General features: G+C 38.5%; 1 protein-coding gene across 1 annotated transcript in view; it reads left to right on the top strand.

Annotated features, from left to right (window-relative positions):
- The first annotated feature begins 1130 nt into the window (after window positions 1-1130).
- The window catches only part of LOC115976238 (auxin transport protein BIG), a 31921-nt gene continuing 6217 nt past the window's right edge, over window positions 1131-26834 (top strand). Inside the window, exons 1-8 of the mRNA XM_031097410.1 lie at window positions 1131-1519; window positions 1844-1950; window positions 9539-9701; window positions 9801-15886; window positions 17645-18262; window positions 18390-18570; window positions 21868-22099; window positions 22188-26738. Of these exons, the coding sequence (XP_030953270.1) occupies window positions 1249-1519; window positions 1844-1950; window positions 9539-9701; window positions 9801-15886; window positions 17645-18262; window positions 18390-18570; window positions 21868-22099; window positions 22188-26738 (12209 nt within the window). The 5' untranslated portion in view covers window positions 1131-1248. The remainder of the gene's footprint in view (window positions 1520-1843; window positions 1951-9538; window positions 9702-9800; window positions 15887-17644; window positions 18263-18389; window positions 18571-21867; window positions 22100-22187; window positions 26739-26834) is intronic.

Genomic DNA, 26834 nt, shown 5'->3' with positions numbered 1-26834 from the left:
TATTTTTTTAAGACATAGTCTGATTTAAAGGTAATCTAGTTTCTCCTGTACACTTAAAGTTGTGGAACAATCAATAAGTAATTCATCGTAGGAAATGAGTTAATGATCCTACTAATACCATCTAACTCTATATCCTCAATGACTCAGAACAATGTTCAAATATTTTTTCTTTTTAATAAATAATTGATTATAAGACAGTAGCAGAAGTTTATCAATCTAATGAGTTGATTTGTATTGCTCTATTTTTTTCGTGGTGGAGAATTTTAGTTTACTATCACCCCTTGCCTCGTTTTTCTTATTCTTATCAGCGTAAATACTATTAAGGAAAAATACACCATGTTTTGAATGTACGATTCTTCCCTCTTACATGAAGGTAGATTTCACACTTTTGATACATGATATACCTCCTCTATTATTAGATTGTGAAATTATTTTCTCATCTTGCTCAAACTTGTTATATCTCGATCAAGCTATATATATATATATATATATATTATCAGTAAAGTATTTAGAGAGTTTCAATCTTCATTTATACTAAAAATCGATTGGTATCTTAATCTGATAATAAAAAGTGACAAGTCGAAACTCTATTATAAAATAAAAATTTTGCTGCCACCCTTTAAAACTTATGGTTTAGTCGTAAAGCTATTTGTTCAATTGGTAAACACTAGAAATTAGGAGACTGTTTGGTAGTATAGCTAGGACAACATATTTCAGTATTTAAACAACATTACATGTATTTTTACACATTTTTTTCTTCCACGTATTTTTAAAAAATACAAATAACATTATTAGAACAACATTACCAAATGAACTCTAAATATATTTTTTAGTTTTTTAAGAAATCCAATTTTTAAAACTATAAAAATAAATTGATTCCATCCAACCCAATTACCATCCCCACTTATTGTCGAATCCCATATATCCCGTTACCCAAGCATATAGAATTTTTTTTTCTCAAAAAAGAGAAAAAAGTACCAAAATTAAAAGAATCACTTTCACTTGGAAGAAAAGCAAAAACAAAACTTCAAAAGCCAAAAAATTCCCTTGTAGTGCCGCCTCAGATTCCCTTGTAGTACCGCCTCGGCTCATTTTCCATGTAAAAAGTAGTAAAACTATAAACCCCTCTTCTACAAACTTCTTTACACACACACACATACACTCTCTCTCTCTCTCTCTCTGCGTTTCTCAGAATTCTCACACTCTCTGTCTCTCATTTCTCGCACCGATCGTCTCGTTTTTTCTCCTATGGCGGAGGGCGATAACCTCTTCGCCGGCCTCGCCGAAGCTCTCTTCGCCGGGGCGAAGCCTCTCTCCCCCGCCGATCTTCTCCGCAAGCTTCGCTCCGAGGACTCCATCAGACCGGCGCTCCAAAACTTCTATTTGATCCTCAAACGCGGCGTCGAGACTTCGCCGGAAGATGGTGCTCGCTTAGGGCTTCAATCCTGGAACGACTCGCAGATTCAAGCCGTTGCTTCGATTGCTTCTGCGCTCGCCTCCGCTTCTCGATCTCTCTCTGGTGAAATTTCGCTTTATCTTCCATTTCTTTTTTTAACAATTTGGTTTTGATAATAGGAAAGTGCTTTTATTACTGTATTAGTCTGTATGGCAGTTTATGATTCAGGAAGTGAGAGAAGTACTTTTGGATGCTAATCAGAAACAAACTAGATTATTAACAGTTTTTTTTTTTTGGTTGCTTTTGCTTTTGCTTTTGCTTTGATAAAGCCAAAAGTACTTCTCTTTGGTTTCAAGTTATTGATTCGTAGATTATAGAAAATTTTTCTTTTTTTTCCTTATATTTTATTAAATTTTGTGTATTTTTGTGGTGTGAATGAATGCATAGTGGAGCAAGCAGAAGCATTAATTGTTGCAGTCGTGCAACAGTCGCTGGAATTCGCTGTTTCTTATTTGGAGAAATCGGAATTCAATGGCGATGATTTAAGTATTCAGGTTTGTGTGGCTTCTTTGGCAATTTATTATTTTAATTGCAGAGTTGTAGCCTCTTTTAGAGATTTTTGTGCAGCAGTGTTTTATTTGTTTATTTGTGGTTTGGTTTATGTCAAGCTGGAGTGGACTCCTTTCTAATACATGGACGCCTTTAACTTTGATCCTGTTTATCGAAATTTTGGGTTATGTAGTTGTAGGTAAACAAAATATATGAACTTGGTTTTATGCAATACTCAGATTGATTTAAGTTTTGCATTGAATGAAAATGGAATTGGATTATATGATAAACTGCATGTGCTTTGGGTTTGGTTTAAAATATTGCTTCAAGTATGACAATTCTCTTAATCCAAATGCAACGCATGAGACATGAAGGAGCTGTTCCCCATGTCCCCATCTCCAAGATTGCCCAAGGTACATTTCCATGACTCCAACATAGCAAGTAGGGAATTGGACATTTTCCCAAGTTGCCCCAAATGAGCGGAGTAATACATCCCAGAAATCTCTAGCAATAGGATAATGTCGATTGAACTTGCACATATAACACCAGTTTGCATTTATAATTGCCCTCTCATAAATTATCCGTTGTCAAAAATTTTCCTAGTGCTGCAATCCAAGTGAAGAAGGCATAGGCGCTGTTCTAGCTTTCCAAATGCACTTCCAAGGAAATGGGGTGGATCTTGCATTCCCTGATTGAAGCACTCTATCAAAGTTTTTTACTTGAATTCCTTTCTTTGGTGATGGGAGCCACACCAATCTATCAATCTCTCCCTAGGGGCGACCGACCTTCATTGCATCTAGTTCATCTGAAATGTGTTCCAACAATTCCATCTCCGAATCTTGAGCTTCTTTAAGGAAAAGTGGCTTCCAATGTAAGCGACCATTAACCCATTCTATATAGTTTGATACAAGGGCATCTCCATCTCTAATCTCAATGAAATTTTCCAGTCCAATGATTTTTACAAAACAAAACTTTAGAGCCATCCCATACCCAATATGTGTATATGAGACAAATCTTGTCCAATCATTTGTACTTTATTTTCACAAACCAACCCCATAAGGGACTTTGACAACATTAGAACACCAATCACCCCTACCAATACCATATTTGTTATCAATCACGGAATCACCTTCCTCCACGGTGAGCCCCTTTCTACCACATTACGCCACAACCATGCTTGATTAAAAATCAAAAGTTATCTAATACCTGAATCCCCTTTTGAATTTGGGTACACATTGTAGACCACTTCACGAAATGAAATTTATTCTCACCACCAATACCATCCCATGAGATATCCCATTGCATTTTTTTCCAATTTATTGGCTATGCTAATATGTGAAATACTGGCAAGAAGTAAGTAGGGAGACTAAATAGTGTACTCTAGTTTAGATTGAGTCGACCCCCCTTTGAAAGATAAAGTTTCTTTCACCCCGCCAATCATTTCTCCATCTTATCTAGTAGTAGTATCCCATCCCACCCCAAGAGGGAGTCCCAAATATTTCACTGGGAGAGAAGAGACTTTACATTCCAAAGTGTTAGCCAAAGCCTCCTTCTTTGTGACGATTCCCACGGGCATGAGCTCAGATTTAGTCAGATTTACCCTAATGCCAGAAATAAGCTCAAAACATAACAAAATACATCTAAATGGCAGATCTGATTGTCATTTTTCTTGTTCTTCCCTTCCTGTTTTACTTGATCATTGTAATCTTGGTTATTGATTTATGCCCCCATAGTACATTCCCAATGTACTCGGGTTGGCTGTTTTTCGTTTTTTAATAAAATTTTTGTTACTTATAAAAAAAAAAAATCAGGGTTTCATCGACAAAAAGCAAATGCAATAATACACCAGTTTCAATATCTAGAAGATACAGAAAACCTTTTTCAAAACCTATAGCCATTACTTTAGACATCAGTCTATTAAGAGCCTGCATAACCAAAATGAACAGCAATGGGGAAATAGGATTACCTTGATGTAGACATACGACCACTGTCAAAGAAACCATGTGGTTTTTCTTTGACAATAACTGAGAAGCAGATAATAGAGATGCAAAAATGAATCCATCATCCTTATAATTAGCAAACCTGAAAATCCCAGTTGACATGGTCATATGCCTTCTCTAGATCTACTTTCAAAGAATTCTGGATTTTAAACAACCATCCAAGCATTCATTAGCTATGAGACCAAATCCATAATCTGTATGTCTTTTATAAAGGCATTTTGAGCGTCTGAAACAATCTTCCCTAACGCATGTTTCAACCTGTTTGCCAATATCTTGGCAAGAATTTTGTAAACGCTACTAATGAGAGTAATAGGCCTGAAAATATTCAACTCAACAGAACCAATTTTCACAGGAAGAAGAGCAATAAAAGTAGCATTGAGCATTTTTAGAGTGTACCTCTACCATGTAAGGACATGGAAGTAATGAAAAAAAGCTCATGATATCTCCTCTAACCACACTCCAAACACTTTTGAAAGAAGGAAATAATGAAATTTTCTAGGCCTGGTGCTTTGTCTCCATTCAGAGTTGAAAACTATAAGAACTTATCTGTGAAATTTCTTTCCAAGTAGCTATCCTCATTTTCCTCTAGCATATCAAAAGGAAGTCCTTCCACCTTTCAACACCAAGTACAGGGGTCTTGGTATAGATTTTTGTTGAACTTGACCAAACTTTCTCGATTTTGTCTCTTGTAGGCAACCAATATCAGCTTTCCATCCCCTCAACAAATTTCTCCCCTTTCATGTTTTTTCCCCATCATTTAGACCACGCATTCTAGAAAACCATCTTAAACTGCATTATGATTGCATAATTGAACCTATGCATATCTTTGATGTGGCTTTCAACAAATCTCCCTGTCTCATCATAATTCACTGGACAAGTTAGATATTTTTAGGTCTCTTGCCCCTCTGCCTGCTTCCTTTATGCTCTTGAGTAATTTAAGCATACACACACAAGGTTTTTTATTTATTTATTTATTTTTATCTCTCTTACCATGTGCCATGAGGTATGTTATGAAATTATCAAGGGTTTTTGGTTAAAAAAAACCAACTCAAAAATCTGGAGGGCTATTCATTTGTGTTTGACATGGAGTATACTTATCAAAAAGAAAAATTGTGTTTGACATGGAGTATTTTGAGAAAGGAATGGATGAACTATTTAAAAAAAAAAAAAAAAATTGAAGGCAAATAACTCTTTTTAAAAAAAAAATTATTTTTATAATTAATAAAAATAACTGCAAGTACACTGGGAGTATACTAACACAACATCACAGTAAAGCTCCAAAATTACAAAAATCAAGAAGTTCAATTAAATCAGAGAAAGAAAACATCCTTGAGGCTGACATCCACTCAAGAAGTGTCTTCATAAAGAAAGCTTTCAGCTCTATCATAGTCCTCTCGCTCCCATCAAGCTCCTTGTATTTCTTTCCCTCCAAATACACCACATCAAACAATGAGGAATAGTCTTCCAAATTTCAACACATCAATGATGCCCAAAACCGCCTTGCAACAAAGCTAGTAAATCAATAAACCTCCTAGGCATCACCCAATAAATGCCAAACAGGGCAAAATCAAATCCCACAATTCTCTAACCAAGGAGCAATGCCACAACAGATGATCCACTGTTTCTTCATCCCTCTTATACGTGCAACACCAACTAGCCAGGGTAATAATACTCTTTCTCAGATTCTCCGTTGTTAGAATTTTCCCCAAAGAAGCCACCCAGAGGAGGGACACTTTAGAGGGGACTTTTGGATTCCAAATATTTTCCAAGAGAATCGAACACCACCAAACGGAGCTAACATATTATAATAAGAACGAACCTCAAAATCATTTTTGTATTTTTTATTTTTTTATAAGTATTATAACTTCATTGAATAAAGTAATCAATACAGGGAACCAAAGCACACAAGCAGTGTACTAATGAACCTCAAAATCCTTCTGACGAGATGGCTTCCAGCAGAGCTTATCCACTCCACCACCTGTCACTTGCTAGAATAGAAAAGATCCAAGAAAACTGCAAGAGATTCCAGTTCCCAATCCTGAATTGCCTGAATGAAATTTAATTCCTAAAAAATTGAACCATTCCTTAACTTCATATAATCCGCTACAAGAGCTTCCTTATTCTGAGTAATGCTATATAATTTCGGAAAAGACTCTTTAGAGGGGAATCATCATGCCACACATCCAACCAAAACTTTACTATAGTATCATCACCCACCTCGAATTTAGTGCATTGAGAAAATTTAATCCACCCCTGCTGGATGAATTTCCAAAGGCTCACCCCATAAGTCCCAATGGCTGGTTTTGCACACCAACCAGCTCCCATAGAGCCATACTTCAGATCCACCACTTGCCTCCACAACGAGTCTCTCTCCAACGTCCACAACCATTTACCCAAAAGAACCTCATTAAAGATTCTGAGCTTTCTTACAGCTAACCCACCATTTTGGTAAGGCAAACATATTTTATCCCAGCTAAAGAAGTGAAGCTTGGACTCTTCCCCCAACTCCCTCCACAGAATATCTTGTTGTAATTTCTCAAGACAAAGGGCTACATCTGCTGGAATAGGAAATAAAGACATGAAATATGTGGGCAAATTAGAAAGATTACACTTAAGAAGAGTAACTTTACCTCCCTACATACGTTTTCCATCCTGCTAAATGCCACACCATTTTTTCCAAAACACTGTTCCAAATCAATTTTTCTTCACACTGTCGCTGCAATTTTTGAAAAAAGCTAAAGGGAACCCATCTAGACCAGAGATGTATCCCCGTTAGCGTCTTTAACCACATTCAGAATTTCCTCCTCCTCAAAAGGAGTTTCTCTTTAGTCACCCCTGCTGTATGTGTAGGTGTAGTGGGGAAATGGTGGACCATTCATTGTGCCATTGTGAGGTTGCATATGGCTTGTGGAGCATAGTTTTAAAGATGTTTAGGGCTCACTGAGTTTTGTCACCAACTATAGCAGATTTATTGTTTGGGTGGAGGAATTGGTTTGGAAGGAACTCTTCGGATGTTTGGAATCTTAGGGCTCACTGAGTGTTGTCACCAACTATAGCAGATCTATTGTTTGGGTGGAGGAATTGGTTTGGAAGGAACTCTTCGGATGTTTGGAATATTACTCCATTATGTTTGATGTGTATAGTTCAGAGGAGCATAATAACTTCACTTTTGAGTATATTGTGAAATCTCTTGATCAGCTGAAATCCTTGTTGATTCGAACTTTGATTGATTGGTCTCCCCCATGGGGCTTTACACATTGTAATTCTATTTTTGATTTTCAAGCCTCACTTCAATTATCTGTATGATTCTTTGTAATTTTTAAGATTCTTTGTGTTCAACATCATGATCATGAAGTAATATTCTCATTTTAGTAAATATTATTACTTATAAAAAGAATCCATATGTTTGATACAAAAAATGGCTAAAACCTCCAAATCAGGCAGCTTTTATAGCAAAATTAATATTGAGTGTGGCTCTAGCCATTGTGTTGTTCTATAAATTACAAGGCAATGTTAAATCAGAATGAATGAAGGATGACAGCAAGATTTTCAGCAGCCTAACACACAGGTACTCACTTACTCACACAAAAGGGGGTAGGCTTACTTTATTGAAGAGCACTTTGTCAAGCCTTCCAACTTATTATCTTTCTTTGTTTACCATCCCACAACATGTAGCAGACCGATTAGAGAGGATTCAGAGGAACTTCCTTTGGGGGAGATCTGATGAAGTTTTTAAATATCCGCTTGTTGCTTGGGATAAGGTTGTTTGGCTAGTGGAGGCAGGTGATTTGGGGATTCGGAAGATTGGGCTTTTTAACCAAGCTTTGCTTGGGAAGTGGCTATGGTGCTTTGGGAAGGAAGTTACCCATTTATGGCGTTAGGTTATTGCCACCAAATATGGGGAGGGTAGTGGAGCTTGGTGCTCTAGAGTTGTCAGAGGGACACATGGCTGTGGGTTGTGGAAGAGTATTAGAAAGATGCAGATAGTTTCTTTAGTCATGTGGTGTATGCAGCGGGAGAGGGTAGTCGCATTCAGTTCTGGCACGACCCTGGGAGTGGTCCTACTTCTTTGAAAGAGTTATATCCGGAACTGTTTGTCTGTGCTATGGTTCAAGAAGTTTGATTTCTAATATGATTTTATATGCACCAAATGGGGGAGGTACGAGTTGGAACTTACTTTTCCATTGTGAATTTAATGACTGGGAAACGGGGAGATTTTACTCTTTTTTTGAGCATGTTTTTGCCGGAATACCAAGGGGGGACGGTGATGATGTTGTGATTTGGCAATTGAATCATAGTGGTATTTTTGATGTCCGCTCCTTTTATAATTCTTTATTAAAAGCCCCTTTTGCTTCTTTCCCTTGGTAGAGCATTTGGTGTATAAAGGTACCTAAAAGGGTGTCTTTCTTTTTATGGATTGCTGCTAGGGATGGGATTCTTACCGTAGATAACCTTGTCAAGAAGAATTTGCCTCTTGTTAATTGGTGTTGTCTTTGTTGGTGTGATGAGGAAATTGTGGATCACCTTTTACTCCATTGTAAGTTTGCTTGTGCTTGGTGGAGTGAGGTTTTCCTTGTGTTTGGGGTTCAGTGGGTGATGCCGTATACAGTTGCCTCTCTTCTTTTCGCTTGGAGGAATTGGTTGGAGAATTATTCTTCAAATGTTTGGAATATGGTACTGGCGTGTCTTATGTGGTTAGTATGGAAGGAACACAATGACCGAACTTTTGAGGACATTGAGAGACCTATTGAACTGTTGAAGACATTGCTAGCTAGGACTTTGTTTGAGTGGTCTCGTATTTAGGGCCTCACGCATTGTATTTCCTTGTCTGATTTCCTTATTTCTGTTACATCTACTATCTGATTTGTTTGTTTTCTTTCTTTGCTGTGTGTTTACAATCGTAATCACGTTGCATTTTTGTTATCAATAAAACTTTTATTACTATCAAAAAAAGAAAAAGAAAAAGTGAGATCCAGATTTTCTCTCTAGAACGTACTAAAAGTGATGGAAGATATTATGGCTTCTGTTGGTGAAAAGTCATTATTGAAAGTCTTCCATGCTAGTTCCTGTTGTGGTTTGAAACCTACTGCATAATGGTTCTCAATAATAACGATTGGGCTGTCTTGATAATTTAATGGTGTAATATCAACCACTTTTTTGTCTAGTGGAAAAACTTTTAGGAATATTTTGAGAAGGGGCATGCATAATGGATTTTTGAACTCATTTTGCTTGTAAAATGGAGACCACTAATATTGTACAGTTTTATTCATCACTTAATCAGTACATAATTTGAGCCATGGAAGCCTGACTACCTCCTTTTCTCCTGAATCTGTATGGTTTTAGGAACCACCGGCTAACTTTTGGTGTGGTTAGAGGTCTTTCAACTGTGTGTGTGTGTGTGTGTGTGTGAGAGAGAGAGAGAGAGAGAGGTAATAGTTCTTGGAGTTTTAAATATCTTCTCTTTTTTTTTTTTTAATAGATTTATTCAGTGCTAGATTGTTCAGTCAGTTACTTGTGTGTGTATCTTTTTTGAATTAGTTAAATGGTGATAGTTATTGTTACTGATGGCTTCAATTTTGTTTGATTTTTTCAGAATAAATTGGTACAGCTTTTGGAGATAGCATTAGTTGATGGAGTGGATAAAGTATCTGAGACATTGCAGCCCTGCTCTATAAATAGCTTGGTAGACCTATTGCCAACGGTTGCTGATTGTTGTGGCATTGATTTGGATAATCATGTTAAATGCAGTCTTCAAGGTATCTCTGATATTGTGTACTCCATGATCTCTTGCAGTTGTTTTATCTCATTGTTTACATTGTAATATTGACATGCTTCTCATATGTTTATCTGAAAAGGGACCAGTTGCTCTGTGGAAGAGAAACCAGTGGATCGGCTTCATATGACATTAGCTTCTGAGTGCATACAATCGGATAGGCAGACATCTGGATTCATTGCACATGCTTTGCACCAAAATTTGAACAAGTTTATTTTTCTGTCCCAGCATTGGGCTGTTGCTCATGTGGGATGCATTCGGCGTCTGGTATTGCTCTGCAAAGAATTGATTGCAATACCAGCTGTGTTTGATGAGAAGACAGCTGGTACAAATTTCAGCAAGAGACTCTCATTCAGTTTGAGGATTTTGAAGTTACTTGGAAGTCTTTCAAAGGACATTCCTTACATTGAATATGATGTCCAATTGGTTCAGGCAGTTGCTTCTTTTGCTGATGTATTGCCAATTTTGTTTAGACCTGGATTTGAGTTTGTAAATAGCCATGCTGCTATTGATGGTAGTTTTGAGAGCCTGATTCTGTTTCTTTTGGAAGAGTTTCTTCAGCTTGTTCAAGTTGTTTTCTGCAATAGTAGCATTTTTCAGAATATTCAAGCATGTATAGTAGCTTCTATATTGGACAATTTGGATTCTACTGTGTGGAGATACAACAAGTCCACTGCTAACCTGAAGCCTCCGCTAGCTTTCTTCCCTCGCAGTGTTCTTTACATATTGAAACTTATTTATGATCTCAAGAGGCAAACACATCAGCCTCTCAATTGGGAGGAGTTTGAAAGAGTGCTTAGTGGCAGTTCTGCTGATCTGATTGATTCCCCTTATTGTTATGTTCATTTTGAGAAGGTTCCTTTACTTAAGAGGTACACAGTGGAAGAACTATTGAAAATGATATTCCCCTCATCAAAGCAGTGGGTGGACAATCTAATGCATCTTATTTTTTTTCTTCATTCTGAAGCAGTAAAATTAAGGCCAAAAGTGGAGCGATCATCTTCCAGTTGTGCAAAAACTATTTCCAACTCTGAATTGGAAAATGCAGTTTGCCAAGAGGATGAAGCCCTTTTTGGTGACCTTTTTTCTGAGAGTGGTCGTTCTGTAGGATCTACAGATGGATATGATCAACCACCTGTTGCTATCAATTCTAGCTCCAGCCATAGCAACACACCAATTCAAGCTGCTACAGAAATGTTGAGTTTTCTTGAATTGAGCATCTTCTCTCCGGAATGTTATACATCCATATACGAGGATGGCCGCAAACAAATCAGTAGGAGCCATATTGATATTTTGCTTTCCTTACTTATTTGTCAGGGCTGTTGTTCTGAAGATAGGACATCTGATAGCTGTGGCAGTTTACGTGAAGAGAGGAGAAATGGGAATATCCATGAACTTTGCTTTGAGCTGTTGCACAACCTTCTCACTCACCATGCTTTGTCTGATTCCCTTGAAGAGTACCTTGTTGAGAAAATTCTGAATGTTGAAAACGATATTTTTGTTTACAATGATCAGACTCTAACCTTGCTAGCTCGCACTCTTCTCTGTAGGGTGGGTTTGGCAGGTAGCCAGTTCAGAACCCAAATATACAGGGGATTTGTGTGTTTTGTTCTTGAGAAGGCAAAAGCTATTTCTTATAAATGTCCTAGCCTCAAGGAGCTTATTGGTACCCTTCCCTCTGTCTTTCATATTGAGATTCTTCTTATGGCATTCCACTTATCTTCCGAAGGAGAAAAGGCAACACTGGCAAACTTAATATTTTCTTCCCTCAGAGCAATTGAGGTTCCAACTTCGGGTTTTAACAGCACACAGTTTTCATGCTGGGCTTTACTAATTTCAAGGTTGATTTTAGTGCTTCGTCATATGATATTTTATCCACATACTTGTCCTCCATCATTGGTCCTGGATTTGCGATCCAAGTTGAGGGAAGCCCCCCATTCTGTTTCACATCTGCCTAATAACATGAATGATTATTTATCCTCTTGGGCATCAGTTGCAGTAAATAGTTTGGTTGGTGCATGGATTGAAGAGCCTGTCATTAGTAGCTTGATCAATCAACTGATTGATATTTCAGCCCTTCCTACTTCACTATATCGAGATGATCAGGCCAAAGGTGGCTTATGCTTGAGTTGGAATGATATTTTTGCAACTTTCTCATGGATTCTCGGGTCTTGGAAAGGTAAAAAAGCTGCAGCACCTGAAGAGCTTATTATTGAAAGATATGTTTTTGCACTTTGTTGGGATTTTCCTTCGGTGTGTACTGCATCCGACAATCTGCTTCCATTTCGGACTGGCTCCCAGGCTCTGGACTTATCTGATATGGCACATTTCTTCTGCTTCACCCACTCATTTTTGGGGTGCAGTGATGCCTTTGACCGTGGCACTAGTTTCCCTGGAGTAGTAGTTGGCCTAATTCAGCACTTGCATGCCATGCACGTACCAGAGGGAATTGAAGAACTAGGCTGGGATTTCTTTAGGAATGGATCATGGTTGTCTTTGATACTTTCCATACTTAATGTTGGCATCTGGAGATATTGCATTAAGAATAAAATTCCTGGAGCAAGTCCATGGACAGAAAACACATCTAGGGACAATGAGTATATCACTCTTTCTGAAGACCTGATTTGCTCCATTGTTGAAGCTGGTCAAATTGAAATGCTGGTCAGGCTGCTGTCTTCTATGTTGGAAAGATATTTGCAGGCTCAACAGAAAGCTTTCCTAGCTACTGTTGATAATGATCAGAACAATGCTAATATGTTTTCACCTCTATTGCTTCTCAAGCATTCTGGATTTGACAAATGTTTTCAAGATGAGCTCCTTGAAAAGAGTTGCACCACTTCTTCCCAGCTGGACCCTGTTCTTGATATCTTATTGAAGTTGGATGCTGCCATTGATAAGAGAGCTGTCGGAAATTTATCCAGGGCCTATTGGGAATTTATGTTGCACGGTTTACCCTTTAGTCCTCAAACTGCTAGTGGAATTCTTGTTTCTTGCATTCTTAGCATAAGAGGTATCATTTCCATTCTAGATGGGCTGCTCAGAATAAAAAATGCGAGAGAAAATATCCATCTGGAGACTGAACTACTTGGTCAAATTCTTGGTACAGTAATGACGGTCAGGTTTGATAGGATCTTTGGAAGCATTCATGGGATGTGTGAAGATATTTATCACATCTTAAATGTTGGTTTGGAAGTATTGGATTATTCCAACTTACTTCTAATAAAGCACATGGAAGGTTTTCTAAGGGACATCAATGCCAGAGGAGTAGGTGATAGCAGTATCCATGAATTGATAATTACCAAGGCAATTGATACAATTGATAGCCTTAAGAAAGACCCTTCAAAGTCTGCCATTTTCCAATTTTATGTTGGTGCGGAGGATGTGTCAGAGCAGGTGAAGGATCAGTATGGGTTGCAGCATGGTGATTTGTTGGTTTTGATTGATTCACTGGATGATTGCTGCTCAGAATTAGTAAATGTGAAGGTTCTTTCCTTCTTTGTTGATCTATTATCAGGAGAGTTGTGTCCTGGTCTTAAAGAAAAGATACAAAATAAGTTCCTTGGCATGGATTCAGTTCGCCTGACCAAATGGTTGGAGAAAAGGCTTTTAGGTTGCATAGTGGAAGCTTCAGGTGCGGTCAATAGTGCAAAAGGAAGTTCTGTTTCTCTCAGAGAGTCAACTATGAATTTTATTTTGTGCCTTGTATCCTCACCTTCTGAGTTGCAATCTAGTGAACTGCAAAGTCATTTTTTTGAAGCTGTGCTGGTTTCACTTGATACTGCATTTTTGCTATTTGATATTCATGTAGCCAAGTCCTATTTTCATCTTGTTGTTCAACTTTCAAGAGGAGAGACATCAATGAAATTGCTTTTGGAACGGGCCATAAAGCTGATGGAGAAGGTGGCTGGTGATGAACGTTTGCTTCCAGGGTTGAAGTTTTTGTTCAGTTTTCTTGGAACCATCTTGAGTGATTGTGGGTCTGGTAAGAATACTCCAGAAAGATCTGCTGGAAAGTCATTGTCTACCAATACTCATGGGGTGGGATCTGTGACTTCTAGGCTGGTGGGATCAAGTAAGAATTCCGAAACATTGGTTCTTTCAGCTAATCAAGAAGGGGGATCCACATCTATTGAATGTGATGCAACTTCTGTGGATGAAGATGAGGATGATGGAACTTCTGATGGTGAGGTGGCTAGCATAGACAAGGATGAGGATGAGGATAGTAACAGTGAAAGGGCCCTTGCTTCTAAAGTATGCACATTTACATCCAGTGGCAGCAATTTCATGGAACAGCATTGGTATTTTTGTTATACATGTGATCTGACTGTATCAAAAGGCTGCTGCTCTGTTTGTGCTAAAGTTTGCCATCGTGGTCACCGTGTTGTTTATTCTCGCTCGAGTCGCTTCTTTTGTGATTGTGGAGCTGGGGGTGTTAGGGGTAGCAACTGTCAGTGTTTGAAGCCTCGCAAATTCACTGGGAGTAGTGCTGCACCTGTGCGTGGTTCTAGTAATTTTCAGTCCTTCTTACCCTTTACCCAGGATGGAGATCAGCTGCCAGATAGTGATTCAGATTTTGATGAGGATGTTAATACAGATATTGATAACTCCCTCAGGTTATCAATTCCAAGAGAACTTCAAGATAGGATTCCACTGCTACTGGAGGAGCTTGATATTGAGGGCCGGGTGCTTGGCCTTTGCTCTTCATTGTTGCCTTCTATAACTAGTAAAAGAGACTCCAGCCTTTCAAAAGATAAGAAAATTGTTTTGGGCGAGGATAAGGTGCTTTCTTATGGTGTTGATATCTTGCAATTGAAGAAGGCATATAAAAGTGGGTCACTAGACCTAAAAATAAAGGCAGATTATTCAAATGCCAAGGAACTTAAGTCACATTTAGCGAGTGGTTCTCTTGTCAAAACCTTGCTCAGTGTCAGTGTTCGAGGCCGACTTGCTGTTGGAGAAGGTGACAAAGTTGCTATCTTTGATGTTGGGCAGTTAATTGGACAAGCCACCATTGCACCTGTTACAGCAGACAAGACAAATGTTAAGCCCCTCTCAAAGAATGTTGTTCGCTTTGAGATTGTCCATCTTGCTTTTAATTCAGTCATAGAGAACTATCTCGCTGTAGCTGGTTATGAAGATTGCCAGGTCCTCACTGTGAACCCTCGTGGTGAAGTGACTGATCGTCTTGCCATTGAACTAGCCCTGCAAGGTGCATATATTAGGCGAGTAGATTGGGTTCCAGGTTCTCAGGTTCAGTTAATGGTGGTTACAAACAGGTTTGTCAAAATATACGATCTGTCTCAGGACAACATCAGTCCCATGCACTACTTCACATTGCAAGATGACATTATTGTAGATGCAACCCTTTATTTGGCTTCCCAGGGAAGGATGTTTCTTATTGTTCTTTCAGAATGTGGCAGCTTATTCAGGCTAGAGTTGTCAGTGGAAGGTAATGTTGGGGCCACGCCATTGAAGGAAATTATACATGTTCAGGACAAAGAAATTCTTGCCAAGGGCTCCTCTTTGTACTTTTCTTCATCATGTAAATTACTTTTCATATCTTATCAAGATGGCACAACCTTGATAGGTCGGCTGAGTTCTGATGCAACATCTCTTATTGAGATATCTTTGGTATATGAGGAGCAAGATGGTAAGCAGCGGCCTGCTGGACTTCATCGTTGGAAGGAGTTGCTGGCTGGAAGTGGGTTATTTGTTTGCTTCTCTAGTTTAAAATCAAATTCTGCACTTGCTGTGTCCATTGGGGCTCATGAATTAATTGCTCAAAACCTGCGGCATGCAGTGGGTTCAACCTCACCCATAGTTGGGATAACTGCCTACAAACCTTTATCCAAAGACAAAATCCACTGTCTTGTTCTACATGATGATGGCAGCCTGCAAATATACTCACATGTCCCTGTTGGAGTTGATGCCAGTGCAAATGCGACATCAGAGAAAGTTAAAAAATTGGGTTCTGGTATCCTAAGCAATAAGGCTTATGCTGGTGTAAATCCTGAATTCCCACTTGATTTTTTTGAGAAAACAGTGTTGATTACACCAGATGTGAAACTGGGCGGTGAGGCCATCAGAAATGGTGACTCTGAGTCTGCTAAGGAGAGGTTGTTATCTGAGGATGGTTTTCTAGAAAGCCCTAATCCTACAGGCTTTAAGGTATTGTTTCTTTACGGTCTAACTATTGTGTTGTGTCTCTCCCCTCTTTCCATCTATGGTTCTGTCATTAGTTTCTCTCTCTCTGTTTGTAATTGTTTAAGAAAGATTTCCATTTCAAGCTCTCCTTTCTTTGAATAAAATATCTTATTTATAGAAAAAGGGTTTAAAGGGTATAAGAAAAGTGATCTACTTTCGGGTGATAAAAGATTTTGTTGATGTTCAAGCTAGTGCTGCAGGCTTTGAGGTATTGAGTCTTTACGGTCTATGGTTCTGCCATTAGTCTCTCTCTCTGTTTGTAATTTTTTAAGGAAGCTTTCCATTTCGAGCTCTCCTTTCTTTGAATAAAATATCTTATAGAGAAAGGTTTTAAAGGTTATAAGAGAAGTGATCTACTTTGGGGTTATAAAAGATTTTGCTGATGTTCAATGATCATGTAAACAACGACATGAACAATTATGTGTGCTGAAGGAGACAGAAGGAGAACACTCTGGAAACTTTTGTTACATAAATCAAATCATACAATATTCCATTAATCAACTTATAAATTTTCAAATATGGTGAAGGCTATTTGTATAGTGTTGACTTTTGCTTAACCTAATAGGACCAAGGATCAAAATTTGACTACTAAATTATAGGCCTAAGAAATGCATTAAAAGATTCCCAGTACTAAGAAATTCTAGAATGATACTAAGAAACTCTAGAATAATCTAGACAGAACATAGTTAAGAGAAATCTAGTGACAAATTTAAAAACTGTTTAAGCTTTAGAAACTAATATTATAGGCTTCAAAAGCATATGTATGCTTCAACCGGACATCACATGATGGCCAATGACAGGAAAAGCTCTTGAGCTGCCAAAACTGAATATCACTCTAAAGGTAGCAACTTACCTTTCTTCCATGGCTGTATCAGGTGCTGCTTCAACTTCAGGTAAGAGGTCAACGATAATTGAAGAACCTGGGGGAAACCTGTGATATCATCAGAATCTTTGTGGAGGATTACTATTTATAAAAAATAAGTAGTTGTACAATTTTTAGGGGTGGGATCATGTGCATGGTACAGGGTGGTCTTAGCCTGATTAATCTTGATCTTCCCTGAAGCTGACATAATTTTCAGAGCAAGATTTGCATCTTCTTTTATGTCCAGTGAGTGTCCTTTTTGGGGGAAGACAGTATAGTTGTTCACAAAATAGATTTACATACCTGGCAACAAATTGAAAATATTTGTCAGCCTTGAATCTGAGACTGTCAAGCAGGTTGCCCAATTAACTTCCCAGGGTGTTCTTTTCATTCAAATTGCCTCTTGATTTGTTTTATTGGATACATTACCATCCAGAAGATCATGGTCAAGTATTTAAAAAAAAATAATAATAAGTTAATCTAGTTTTATTGTCTTATACAAAATTTTTCCCCTTTTGATGTTTGTTAACATCTGTTAAACTAAAAAAAAAAAATGCATTTGAAAATATTTGTTATATGTTGATTGATTAATGTATCCTTGTCACATCCTATCTTTGATTTTCAACATTTGACATATCCCTGTCCATATTGTAATGTGGCCATATTAATGCTTCATATGTTTGGATAATGAGTTAATCATAATCGTTATGATACTGAGCATATTGAGGGTAGACAGGATGGTTTGTCTTTTGCGTGCAGTTTATTATAGTGGTCACTCGGTCATATCTTTTTCTGTTTGATTTATTTGCATTTTCTCTGCTCTTGTAAACTTCTCTGATTGTATATTCTTGTTTTCACAGATAACCGTCTTCAATTCAAACCCTGATATAGTCATGGTTGGTTTTCGTGTGCATGTGGGTTATGCTTCAGCAAACCATATACCATCTGATATTACTATCTTCCAGAGGGTTGTTAAATTAGATGAGGGCATGCGTTCTTGGTATGATATACCATTTACAGTTGCTGAATCACTCCTTGCTGATGAGGAATTTACAATTTCTGTTGGACCAACCTTCGGCGGGTCTGCACTGCCTAGAATAGACTCACTTGACGTTTATGGTCGAGCTAAAGATGAATTTGGTTGGAAAGAGAAAATGGATGCAGTTTTGGATATGGAAGCTCGTGTGCTTGGTTCTAATGCCTCGCTTGCAGTATCAGGGAAAAAGCGCCGTTCAATGCAGTCTGCTCCTGTTCAGGAGCAGGTCATAGCAGATGGTCTTAAGCTTCTATCTAGATTTTATTCATTGTGTAAGTCACAAGAATGCTCAAGAGTTGAGGAAGTAAAACAGGAGCTGAGCAACCTCAAGTGCAAGAAGTTACTAGAAACCATATTTGAAAGTGACCGGGAACCCTTGTTGCAGGCTGCTGCTTGCCGTATCTTGCAGGCTGTATTCCCCAAAAAAGAGATATACTACCAAGTATATGCCTAATTTTGTTGTGTATTTGTTAACTATTATCCCCTGTTTTTTGGGTGTGCTTGTTAATTTTCTCTTATTTATATGCAAGTGAGCATTGTGCACTTACTAACTGAAGCTTCTTACTTAGGTTAAGGATACCATGCGTCTCCTTGGGGTGGTCAAATCAACCTCTGCACTTTCTTCAAGGCTTGGCACTGGTAGTACTGCAGGAAGGTGGATTATTGAAGAGTTTACAGCCCAGATGCGTGCAGTCTCTAAGATTGCGTTGCAGCGTCGGTCTAATTTGGCTACTTTTCTGGAGATGAATGGTATTTTCACATCCCCTAATTGGCAATAATATTAAATTTCGTCGAAAGCGTTCCTTATGTATTCTTCTGTGCTTCTCCAGCATATTGTAGTGTCTTCAATATATTTTTTCTTACCTATCCCAAAAAAAAAGTATTCCTTTATGTTCCTGATTATGGCTATGATAAATATTACCTAAATTTAATATGGAAATTGAGGCTGGGCATGCTGTGCATTGAAGTTAATGGATTGCAGACCTTATAAAGGTGAACTGGTGAAGATTGTGGTTTACATGTAGTTCATCTTATAATTGTCATAGTGACATAGGACAAGGGGAACAAAATCAGAAATAGAATTCCTGGATCAGGTCTGACAGTGCTTGGACAGGTTTTTCTTTAAGGAATTAGGGTTAGGGTTTGGTGGGGAAAATGCTGGAAAATAGTAAGGAATATAGGGTTCAGATGATAAAAAGGAAAAGCAGGTTTTGGGGATGAAAATAAGGGGAAACTCCAAAGTCTGGGTTGCTGTTCTAGGCTATGAATAGTAACCAGTGAACGGTGTTTTGACTCTTCATGGGGTATTTGGGTCTATTTGATGGATCAGTGGTTTAGGGTTTTAAAGTTTGGGATTTAGGTTTAAAAGGTGACAGAACAATGAGTTTTTACTAGGTTTCAAGTTGCTGGAAATTTGAGGACAAAAAGAAAAGTAATAAACTTTTAGTCATCACACCAATGATTCCTTGGCTCACACTTCAGAGAAGGTTGTGTCACACAAATCTCAAGCAAAACTTCATTATTTCTGATTTGGAGAAATTATTTTTTTCTTGAATAGAAAGCATTAGTCCATATAAATAGACGACTTAATAATAAAACAAAAATAAGACCCAATGGACTATTAGTACAGCCCATTCCTAGAAACCAAAAAATTACAAATTTGTCCTTGACGCCTTAAATAAATTAAAATTGAAATTGGCTTCTCATTGCTTGCGTCATTAAGTTATTAGATGGTTGGATTGATTGGTTTTTAATATAACATGTGAATCAGTTTTTATTTTGTTCTCTCTTTCAGTTTTGTTTTGTAATTTTTTAGGTGGATATATATATATATATATGTGGGCTCTATTCCCCATCTCCATTCTACTTAGCGAAAGGAATGCTAGATCCTTTGAGGGATGCGAACGGTCATTGCTAGAGATTAAGTCTTTTTTCTTACATACTCTCCTTGATTGGAGTATAGCTTTGTCGCATTTTTCTTGTTTTTTGCCCTTCTTGTTTTGCTTGATCATTGTAATTTTGGTTCTTGATTTTTACCCATATAGTACATCCCCTATGTACTTGAGTTGGCTATTTTTTTATTAATATAATTTTTTGTTGTCTATCAAAAAAAAAAAAAAAATCCCCATTCCATCTACGGTTTGTTTGACAATGTGGTGCCTTGGGGGGTCCTTTCAAAATTTCCCCCCACCACAGTTTACCCTGCTTGAACATGCAAACACCAATCACCACCACCATAATCCACCGCTCATTGCTAACACCACCACCCAAATCTACCATGCTCCATTATACCCAAGTCACCAAACGCTTCAAAACTACTATTGACAACACCAATGTTCAAATTTGCATCAACATACCACTCTGTTGCCACCCCCAAGGCAAGAAAACTATTGTACACCGCTACATCACACCAATTGACATAATGCTCATTGAAAAATACTAAACCAAACAACAAATGAGTCCACTGAACCTAAAACAATAAAGAATCAAGACGACAAAAAGAATGAGGACGATCTCAGCAATGATGGTGGTCAATGCAATGAGCGATGGGGATGATTGGGGCGCAAACTAGAGAGACATAGAGGAGCCAAGGAAGGAAAGATGGGAGATTTATGGTGACTGTGGAAGGGCGGGCACATTCTCATAAGGTGAAAAGTTAGAGGGAGAGGGGAGGGGGTGGGGGGGGGGGGTTAATGAACAAAGATGAAACCCTTGGGTTTTATTACTTAAAATAGATTAGTTTTACTATACTATATTTATATGTATACAAAATTTTAAATATACCCAGGGTGGGATGGGGAGACTAAAACCATCCCTGCCCTGAATTTGTCTTGTGTTTTAATTCTATGACCTGTTCCTACATTGCCTAATGAGGAGTGATGCGAGGGATATTGCAAATTTTACTACATAAGCCTTACAAAGTGATGTGTCAACTTCAACTTCTAAACACAACAGCAAACAAAAAAAGGGAAGGAAGAAATTCATTTATTATGTTGTTGATGTGTCACCAATCACATTCATTACCATGGGGTAGGTAGGGGGTGAGCAAAAATTGGAATCCCTAGGCACTAAAATTGAAAGCACCATTTATTTTCTGTGTTAATAAAAATTCAATTAGTTTGTTTATTGCTTTGTTGTGCTCTATGGTGCAAAGAGCAATGATAATGATGCCAGTTTTTCAAATTCTATGACGTGGATATTGTGAACCATATAAGTCCTAAATGTTTATGTTAGGAAGTAGGCCAACAATATATATCAAGTGTGCCATGCTAAAGGTATTTATATCATTTCATGGTGCAATGACTCTATTTAACATTGGGTTTTTGGATCTTCACTGCTCATTTCATCTTCTTGTTTGTTTCTACCTCCTCATTGAATGTTATATTGTGAAAAAGTTAAATGCGGCAACCCTAGGAATGTTAATGTTGTTTCTTGGTGTTACACATTTACTTGAAGGATTTTGGAGCATTGGTTTAGACAATTATGTTTATTCTTTTGTTAATTAATTTTGAAGGAGAAGAGTAGATGAAAGTCTTTTAAGCTTAGTAGATGACAACCCTAAAAGTGTAAGCTCCAAGTCCATCCCAGAAGGAATACTCTTGACTCTTAGGAAAGTTTTGGGACTTATAAACTATCATCCAACCATCCAGGGAGTTAAGATTTAATGGTCCGTTTGGATTGAGGGGGAAGGAGGGGGAGTAGAGTAGAGTGGAATTGGCTCAAAATTAGCCTATTTTCATTCATCTCTACTCTACTCCCCTCCACTCCCCCCCCCCTTTCAATCCAAACGAGCCCTAAAAGTACTCCTTCGGGGTTGAGCTTATTAGGGCTTTCACCTATAAGGCCCTATTCTACTCTTCTCCTATGAAATTAATAAGATATGTTTATTCAGTTTGATTTGTTGTTTACATTCCAGAGTTTTGCCGTGGCTATCACTTCCATTATGTCTAATTGATCAATCAGCAGCATTTTGCCATGAAAGTGTAGAGAGATGTTTGATTATTGATTTGTTCTGTATTAATATAAGCTGCCATTCCTCTGATATAGGTTCTGAAGTGGTGGATGGGCTTATGCAAGTCCTATGGGGAATTTTGGAATTAGAGCAGCCTGACACACAAACTATGAACAATATTGTTATATCTTCCGTGGAACTCATTTATTGTTATGCTGAATGCCTCACTTTACATGGGAAGGATACAGGATGCTCTGTGGCACCTGCTGTTGTTTTACTCAAGCAACTTCTGTTTTCCCCCAATGACGCAGTTCAGACTTCCAGCAGGTACTTATATTTTTTTTTCTGCTTTATTTGGAATCTGAATGGAGTTTTGTTTGTCAGATCCTTATTTATACTTGCTTTGTTTTTTCAGCCTAGCTATATCTTCAAGGTTGCTCCAGGTTCCATTTCCAAAGCAAACCATGTTAGCTACAGATGATGTGGTGGAAAATACTGTGTCTGCTCCTGTGCCTTCTGACACAACTGGTGTAAATACCCAAGTCATGATTGAGGAAGATTCCATCACTTCATCTGTTCAATACTGTTGTGATGGCTGCTCCACTGTTCCTATACTTAGGCGAAGATGGCATTGTACTATTTGTCCTGATTTTGATTTATGTGAGGCATGTTATGAAGTATTAGATGCAGACCGGCTTCCCCCACCACATTCTAGAGATCATCCTATGACAGCAATTCCAATTGAAATTGAATCAATTGGAGGAGATGGCAATGAATTTCACTTCACACCAGATGATGCAAGTGATACAAGCTTGCTGCCAGCCACTGCAGATGCCAGCATGCAGAATTCTGCTCCATCAATCCATGTGTTGGAGCCCAGTGAATCTGGAGAGTTTTCTACTTCAGTGACTGACCCAGTTTCAATTTCTGCTTCGAAACGGGCTGTAAATTCTTTGCTTCTTTCTGAGCTTCTTGAACAGTTGAAAGGATGGATGGAGACAACCTCTGGGGTTCGGGCAATCCCTGTAATGCAACTCTTCTACAGACTATCATCTGCTGTGGGTGGACCTTTTATAGACAGTTCAAAGCCAAAAAGCTTGGATCTAGAGAAATTAATTAAATGGTTTTTGGATGAGATTAATCTCAACAAACCTTTTAATGCCAAAACCCGCTCTTCTTTTGGGGAAGTGGAAATCCTCATCTTCATGTTCTTCACGTTGATGCTTCGGAACTGGCACCAGCCCGGAAGTGATAATTCCACTCAAAAATCAGCTGGAACTGTAGAAACAAATGACAAGAGTGTTATCCAGATTCCGCCCTCCACTTCAGCTGCTACTCAGTCTTTGGATGATCAGGACAAAGATGATTTCATTTCCCAGCTGCTTCGAGCCTGCGATTCTCTTAGACAACAAGGTTTTATCAGTTATTTAATGGATATACTGCAGCAGCTTGTGCATGTATTTAAGTCTCCTCCTGTTAATCATGATGGTGCACATGGTTTGGGCCCTGGTTCTGGCTGTGGGTCTTTACTAACAGTACGAAGAGATCTACCTGCAGGTAATTTTTCTCCATTCTTTTCGGATTCATATGCTAAAGCCCATCGGACAGATATCTTTATGGACTACCACAGACTATTGTTAGAGAATGCTTTCCGACTTGTATACACTTTGGTTCGCCCTGAAAAACAAGACAAGAGTGGTGAGAGAGAAAAGGTTTACAAGACTTCATACAGTAAGGATTTGAAGCTGGATGGATATCAGGATGTTCTCTGCAGTTACATTAACAATCCCCATACAACGTTTGTAAGAAGATACGCAAGGAGGCTTTTCCTGCATCTATGTGGAAGCAAAACTACCTATTACAGTGTTAGAGACTCTTGGCAATTCTCCAGTGAAGTTAAGAAACTTTTCAAACACATAAATAAATCTGGTGGTTTTCAAAAACCTGTCTCTTATGAGAGAAGTGTTAAGATTGTGAAGTGCCTATCTACTATGGCTGAAGTAGCTGGTGCACGGCCTCGGAACTGGCAGAAATACTGTTTGAGGCATGGAGATGTTTTATCCTTCCTGATGAATGGAATATTTTATTTCGGGGAGGAGTCTGTTGTTCAGACTCTTAAACTTCTAAATTTGGCCTTCTATACAGGAAAGGATATTGGCCACTCTTTACAGAAAACTGAAGCAGACTCGGGAATAGGTTCAAACAAATCAGGCACTCAATCTTTGGATTCAAAGAAGAAAAAGAAAGGTGAAGATGGAATTGAATCTGGTTCAGAGAAGTCCTATTTAGATATGGAGGCAGCGATTGATATCTTCACTGACAAGGGTAGTGATGCCTTGAGACAATTTATTGATAGTTTTCTACTGGAATGGAATTCGAGCTCTGTGCGTGCAGAGGCCAAGTGTGTTCTTTTTGGTGTTTGGCATCATGGAAAGCAGTCATTCAAGGAAACCTTGTTAACAACTCTCCTACAGAAATTCAAATTCCTGCCAATGTTTGGTCAGAATATCGTTGAGTACACAGAACTTGTCACATGGTTGCTGGGAAAAGTCCCTGATATTAGCTCAAAGCAACAAAGTACTGAACTTGTGGATCGGTGCTTGACCCCTGATGTTATTAGATGCATCTTTGAAACACTTCATTCTCAAAATGAGCTATTAGCTAATCATCCAAATTCCCGCATATACAACACTTTAAGTGGTTTAGTGGAATTTGATGGATACTATCTTGAGAGTGAACCTTGTGTTGCCTGCAGTTCACCTGAGGTACCATATAGCAGGATGAAGCTAGAAAGTCTGAAATCTGAAACAAAGTTTACTGACAACCGAATCATTGTGAAATGCACAGGGAGTTACACAATCCAGACTGTGACTATGAATGTTCATGATGCACGCAAATCTAAATCAGTAAAAGTTTTAAACCTCTACTACAATAATAGGCCTGTGGCTGACTTGTCAGAATTGAAAAATAATTGGGCACTATGGAAGCGTGCAAAGAGTTGTCATCTTGCTTTCAATCAGACTGAGCTAAAAGTAGAGTTCCCCATTCCAATCACTGCTTGTAACTTCATGATTGAGCTGGATTCTTTCTATGAAAATCTACAGGCCTTATCCCTTGAACCATTGCAATGCCCACGTTGCAGTCGACCAGTCACTGATAAGCATGGGATATGTAGCAATTGCCATGAGAATGCATATCAATGCAGGCAATGCCGAAACATCAATTATGAGAATCTGGATTCTTTTCTTTGCAATGAGTGTGGTTACAGCAAATATGGAAGGTTTGAGTTCAATTTCATGGCAAAGCCCAGTTTCACATTTGATAATATGGAGAATGATGAAGATATGAAGAGAAATTTAGCAGCTATAGAATCTGAATCAGAAAATGCTCATAGGAGATATCAGCAACTCTTGGGTTTTAAGAAGCCCCTACTCAAGATTGTATCAAGTATTGGTGAGAATGAGATGGACTCACAACAGAAGGACTCTGTGCAGCAAATGATGGTCTCTTTGCCTGGGCCTTCATGTAAGATAAACCGTAAAATTGCTCTTCTTGGTGTCCTGTATGGTGAGAAGTGCAAAGCAGCTTTTGATTCTGTTAGTAAAAGTGTTCAGACGCTGCAAGGGTTACGCCGGGTATTGATGAGTTATTTGCACCAGAAACATTCTGATAATGGAGTTGCTGCTTCAAGATTTGTGGTATCCAGGTCTCCAAATAATTGCTATGGCTGTGCAACTACTTTTGTGACCCAGTGCCTTGAATTATTGCAGGTGCTATCAAAGCATCCAAATTCTAAGAAACAACTTGTTTCATCTGGCATCTTATCTGAGTTATTTGAAAATAACATTCATCAAGGTCCTAAGACTGCCCGTGTCCAAGCTAGGGCAGTACTTTGTGCTTTCTCTGAGGGTGATGTTAGTGCAGTGACTGAGTTGAACAGTCTGATGCAGAAGAAAGTCATGTACTGCCTTGAACATCATCGTTCCATGGATATTGCTCTGGCTACCCGTGAAGAGCTGTTATTGCTTTCGGAAGTGTGTTCTCTGGCTGATGAATTCTGGGAATCAAGGTTACGTGTTGTTTTTCAACTGTTATTTTCTTCCATTAAATTGGGTGCCAAGCATCCTGCCATCTCTGAGCATGTTATTCTTCCTTGTCTGAGGATTATATCTCAGGCGTGTACTCCTCCAAAACCTGACACAGCAGACAAAGATCAAGGTGTTGCAAAATCTGCTCCTGTTTCACAGACTAAGGATGAAAGTAACTCTAATGTTTCAGGATCTTTGAGTGGTGTTTTCAGTGGGAACAAGTCTCAGCCAGAGTCATTGGAAAGGAACTGGGATGCTTCCCAGAAGACTCAAGATATTCAATTACTGAGCTATTCTGAGTGGGAGAAGGGAGCATCTTATCTCGATTTTGTTAGAAGGCAGTACAAGGTGTCTCAAGCAGTCAAGGGTGCCAGCCAAAGGTCTCGTCCCCAAAGACATGATTTCCTAGCTCTTAAATATGCATTAAGGTGGAAGCGGCGTGCTTGTAAGACAGCAAAGGGTGACTTATCAGCATTTGAACTCGGGTCATGGGTTACAGAACTTGTTTTGAGTGCTTGCTCTCAATCGATAAGGTCTGAAATGTGCATGCTGATAAGTTTGCTCTGTGCCCAAAGCGCATCAAGGCGATTTCGGTTGTTGAACTTGCTAGTGTCTCTATTACCGGCAACACTATCTGCTGGTGAAAGTGCTGCAGAGTATTTTGAGTTGCTTTTCAAGATGATAGAGTTGGAAGATGCTCGTCTGTTTTTGACTGTGCGGGGATGTCTACGTACAATATGTAAATTAATTACCCAAGAAGTGGCCAATATAGAGTCTCTGGAAAGGAGCCTGCATATTGACATTTCACAGGGATTTATCCTTCACAAGCTGATAGAGCTCCTTGGAAAATTTTTAGAGGTTCCCAATATCAGATCCAGGTATTATATGGATTTTGCTAATATGTCTTCCATACTTTTTTTTTTGGATAAACTTGTTTACTTTTGCACATCTAATACAATTTGATCTTGTGCCAG

Source organism: Quercus lobata, chromosome 2 (assembly GCF_001633185.2).
Source record: "Quercus lobata isolate SW786 chromosome 2, ValleyOak3.0 Primary Assembly, whole genome shotgun sequence".
Classification (NCBI taxonomy): domain Eukaryota; kingdom Viridiplantae; phylum Streptophyta; class Magnoliopsida; order Fagales; family Fagaceae; genus Quercus; species Quercus lobata.
Note: the sequence above shows the minus strand (reverse complement) of the source record. Positions and strands in the feature narration are given on the sequence as shown.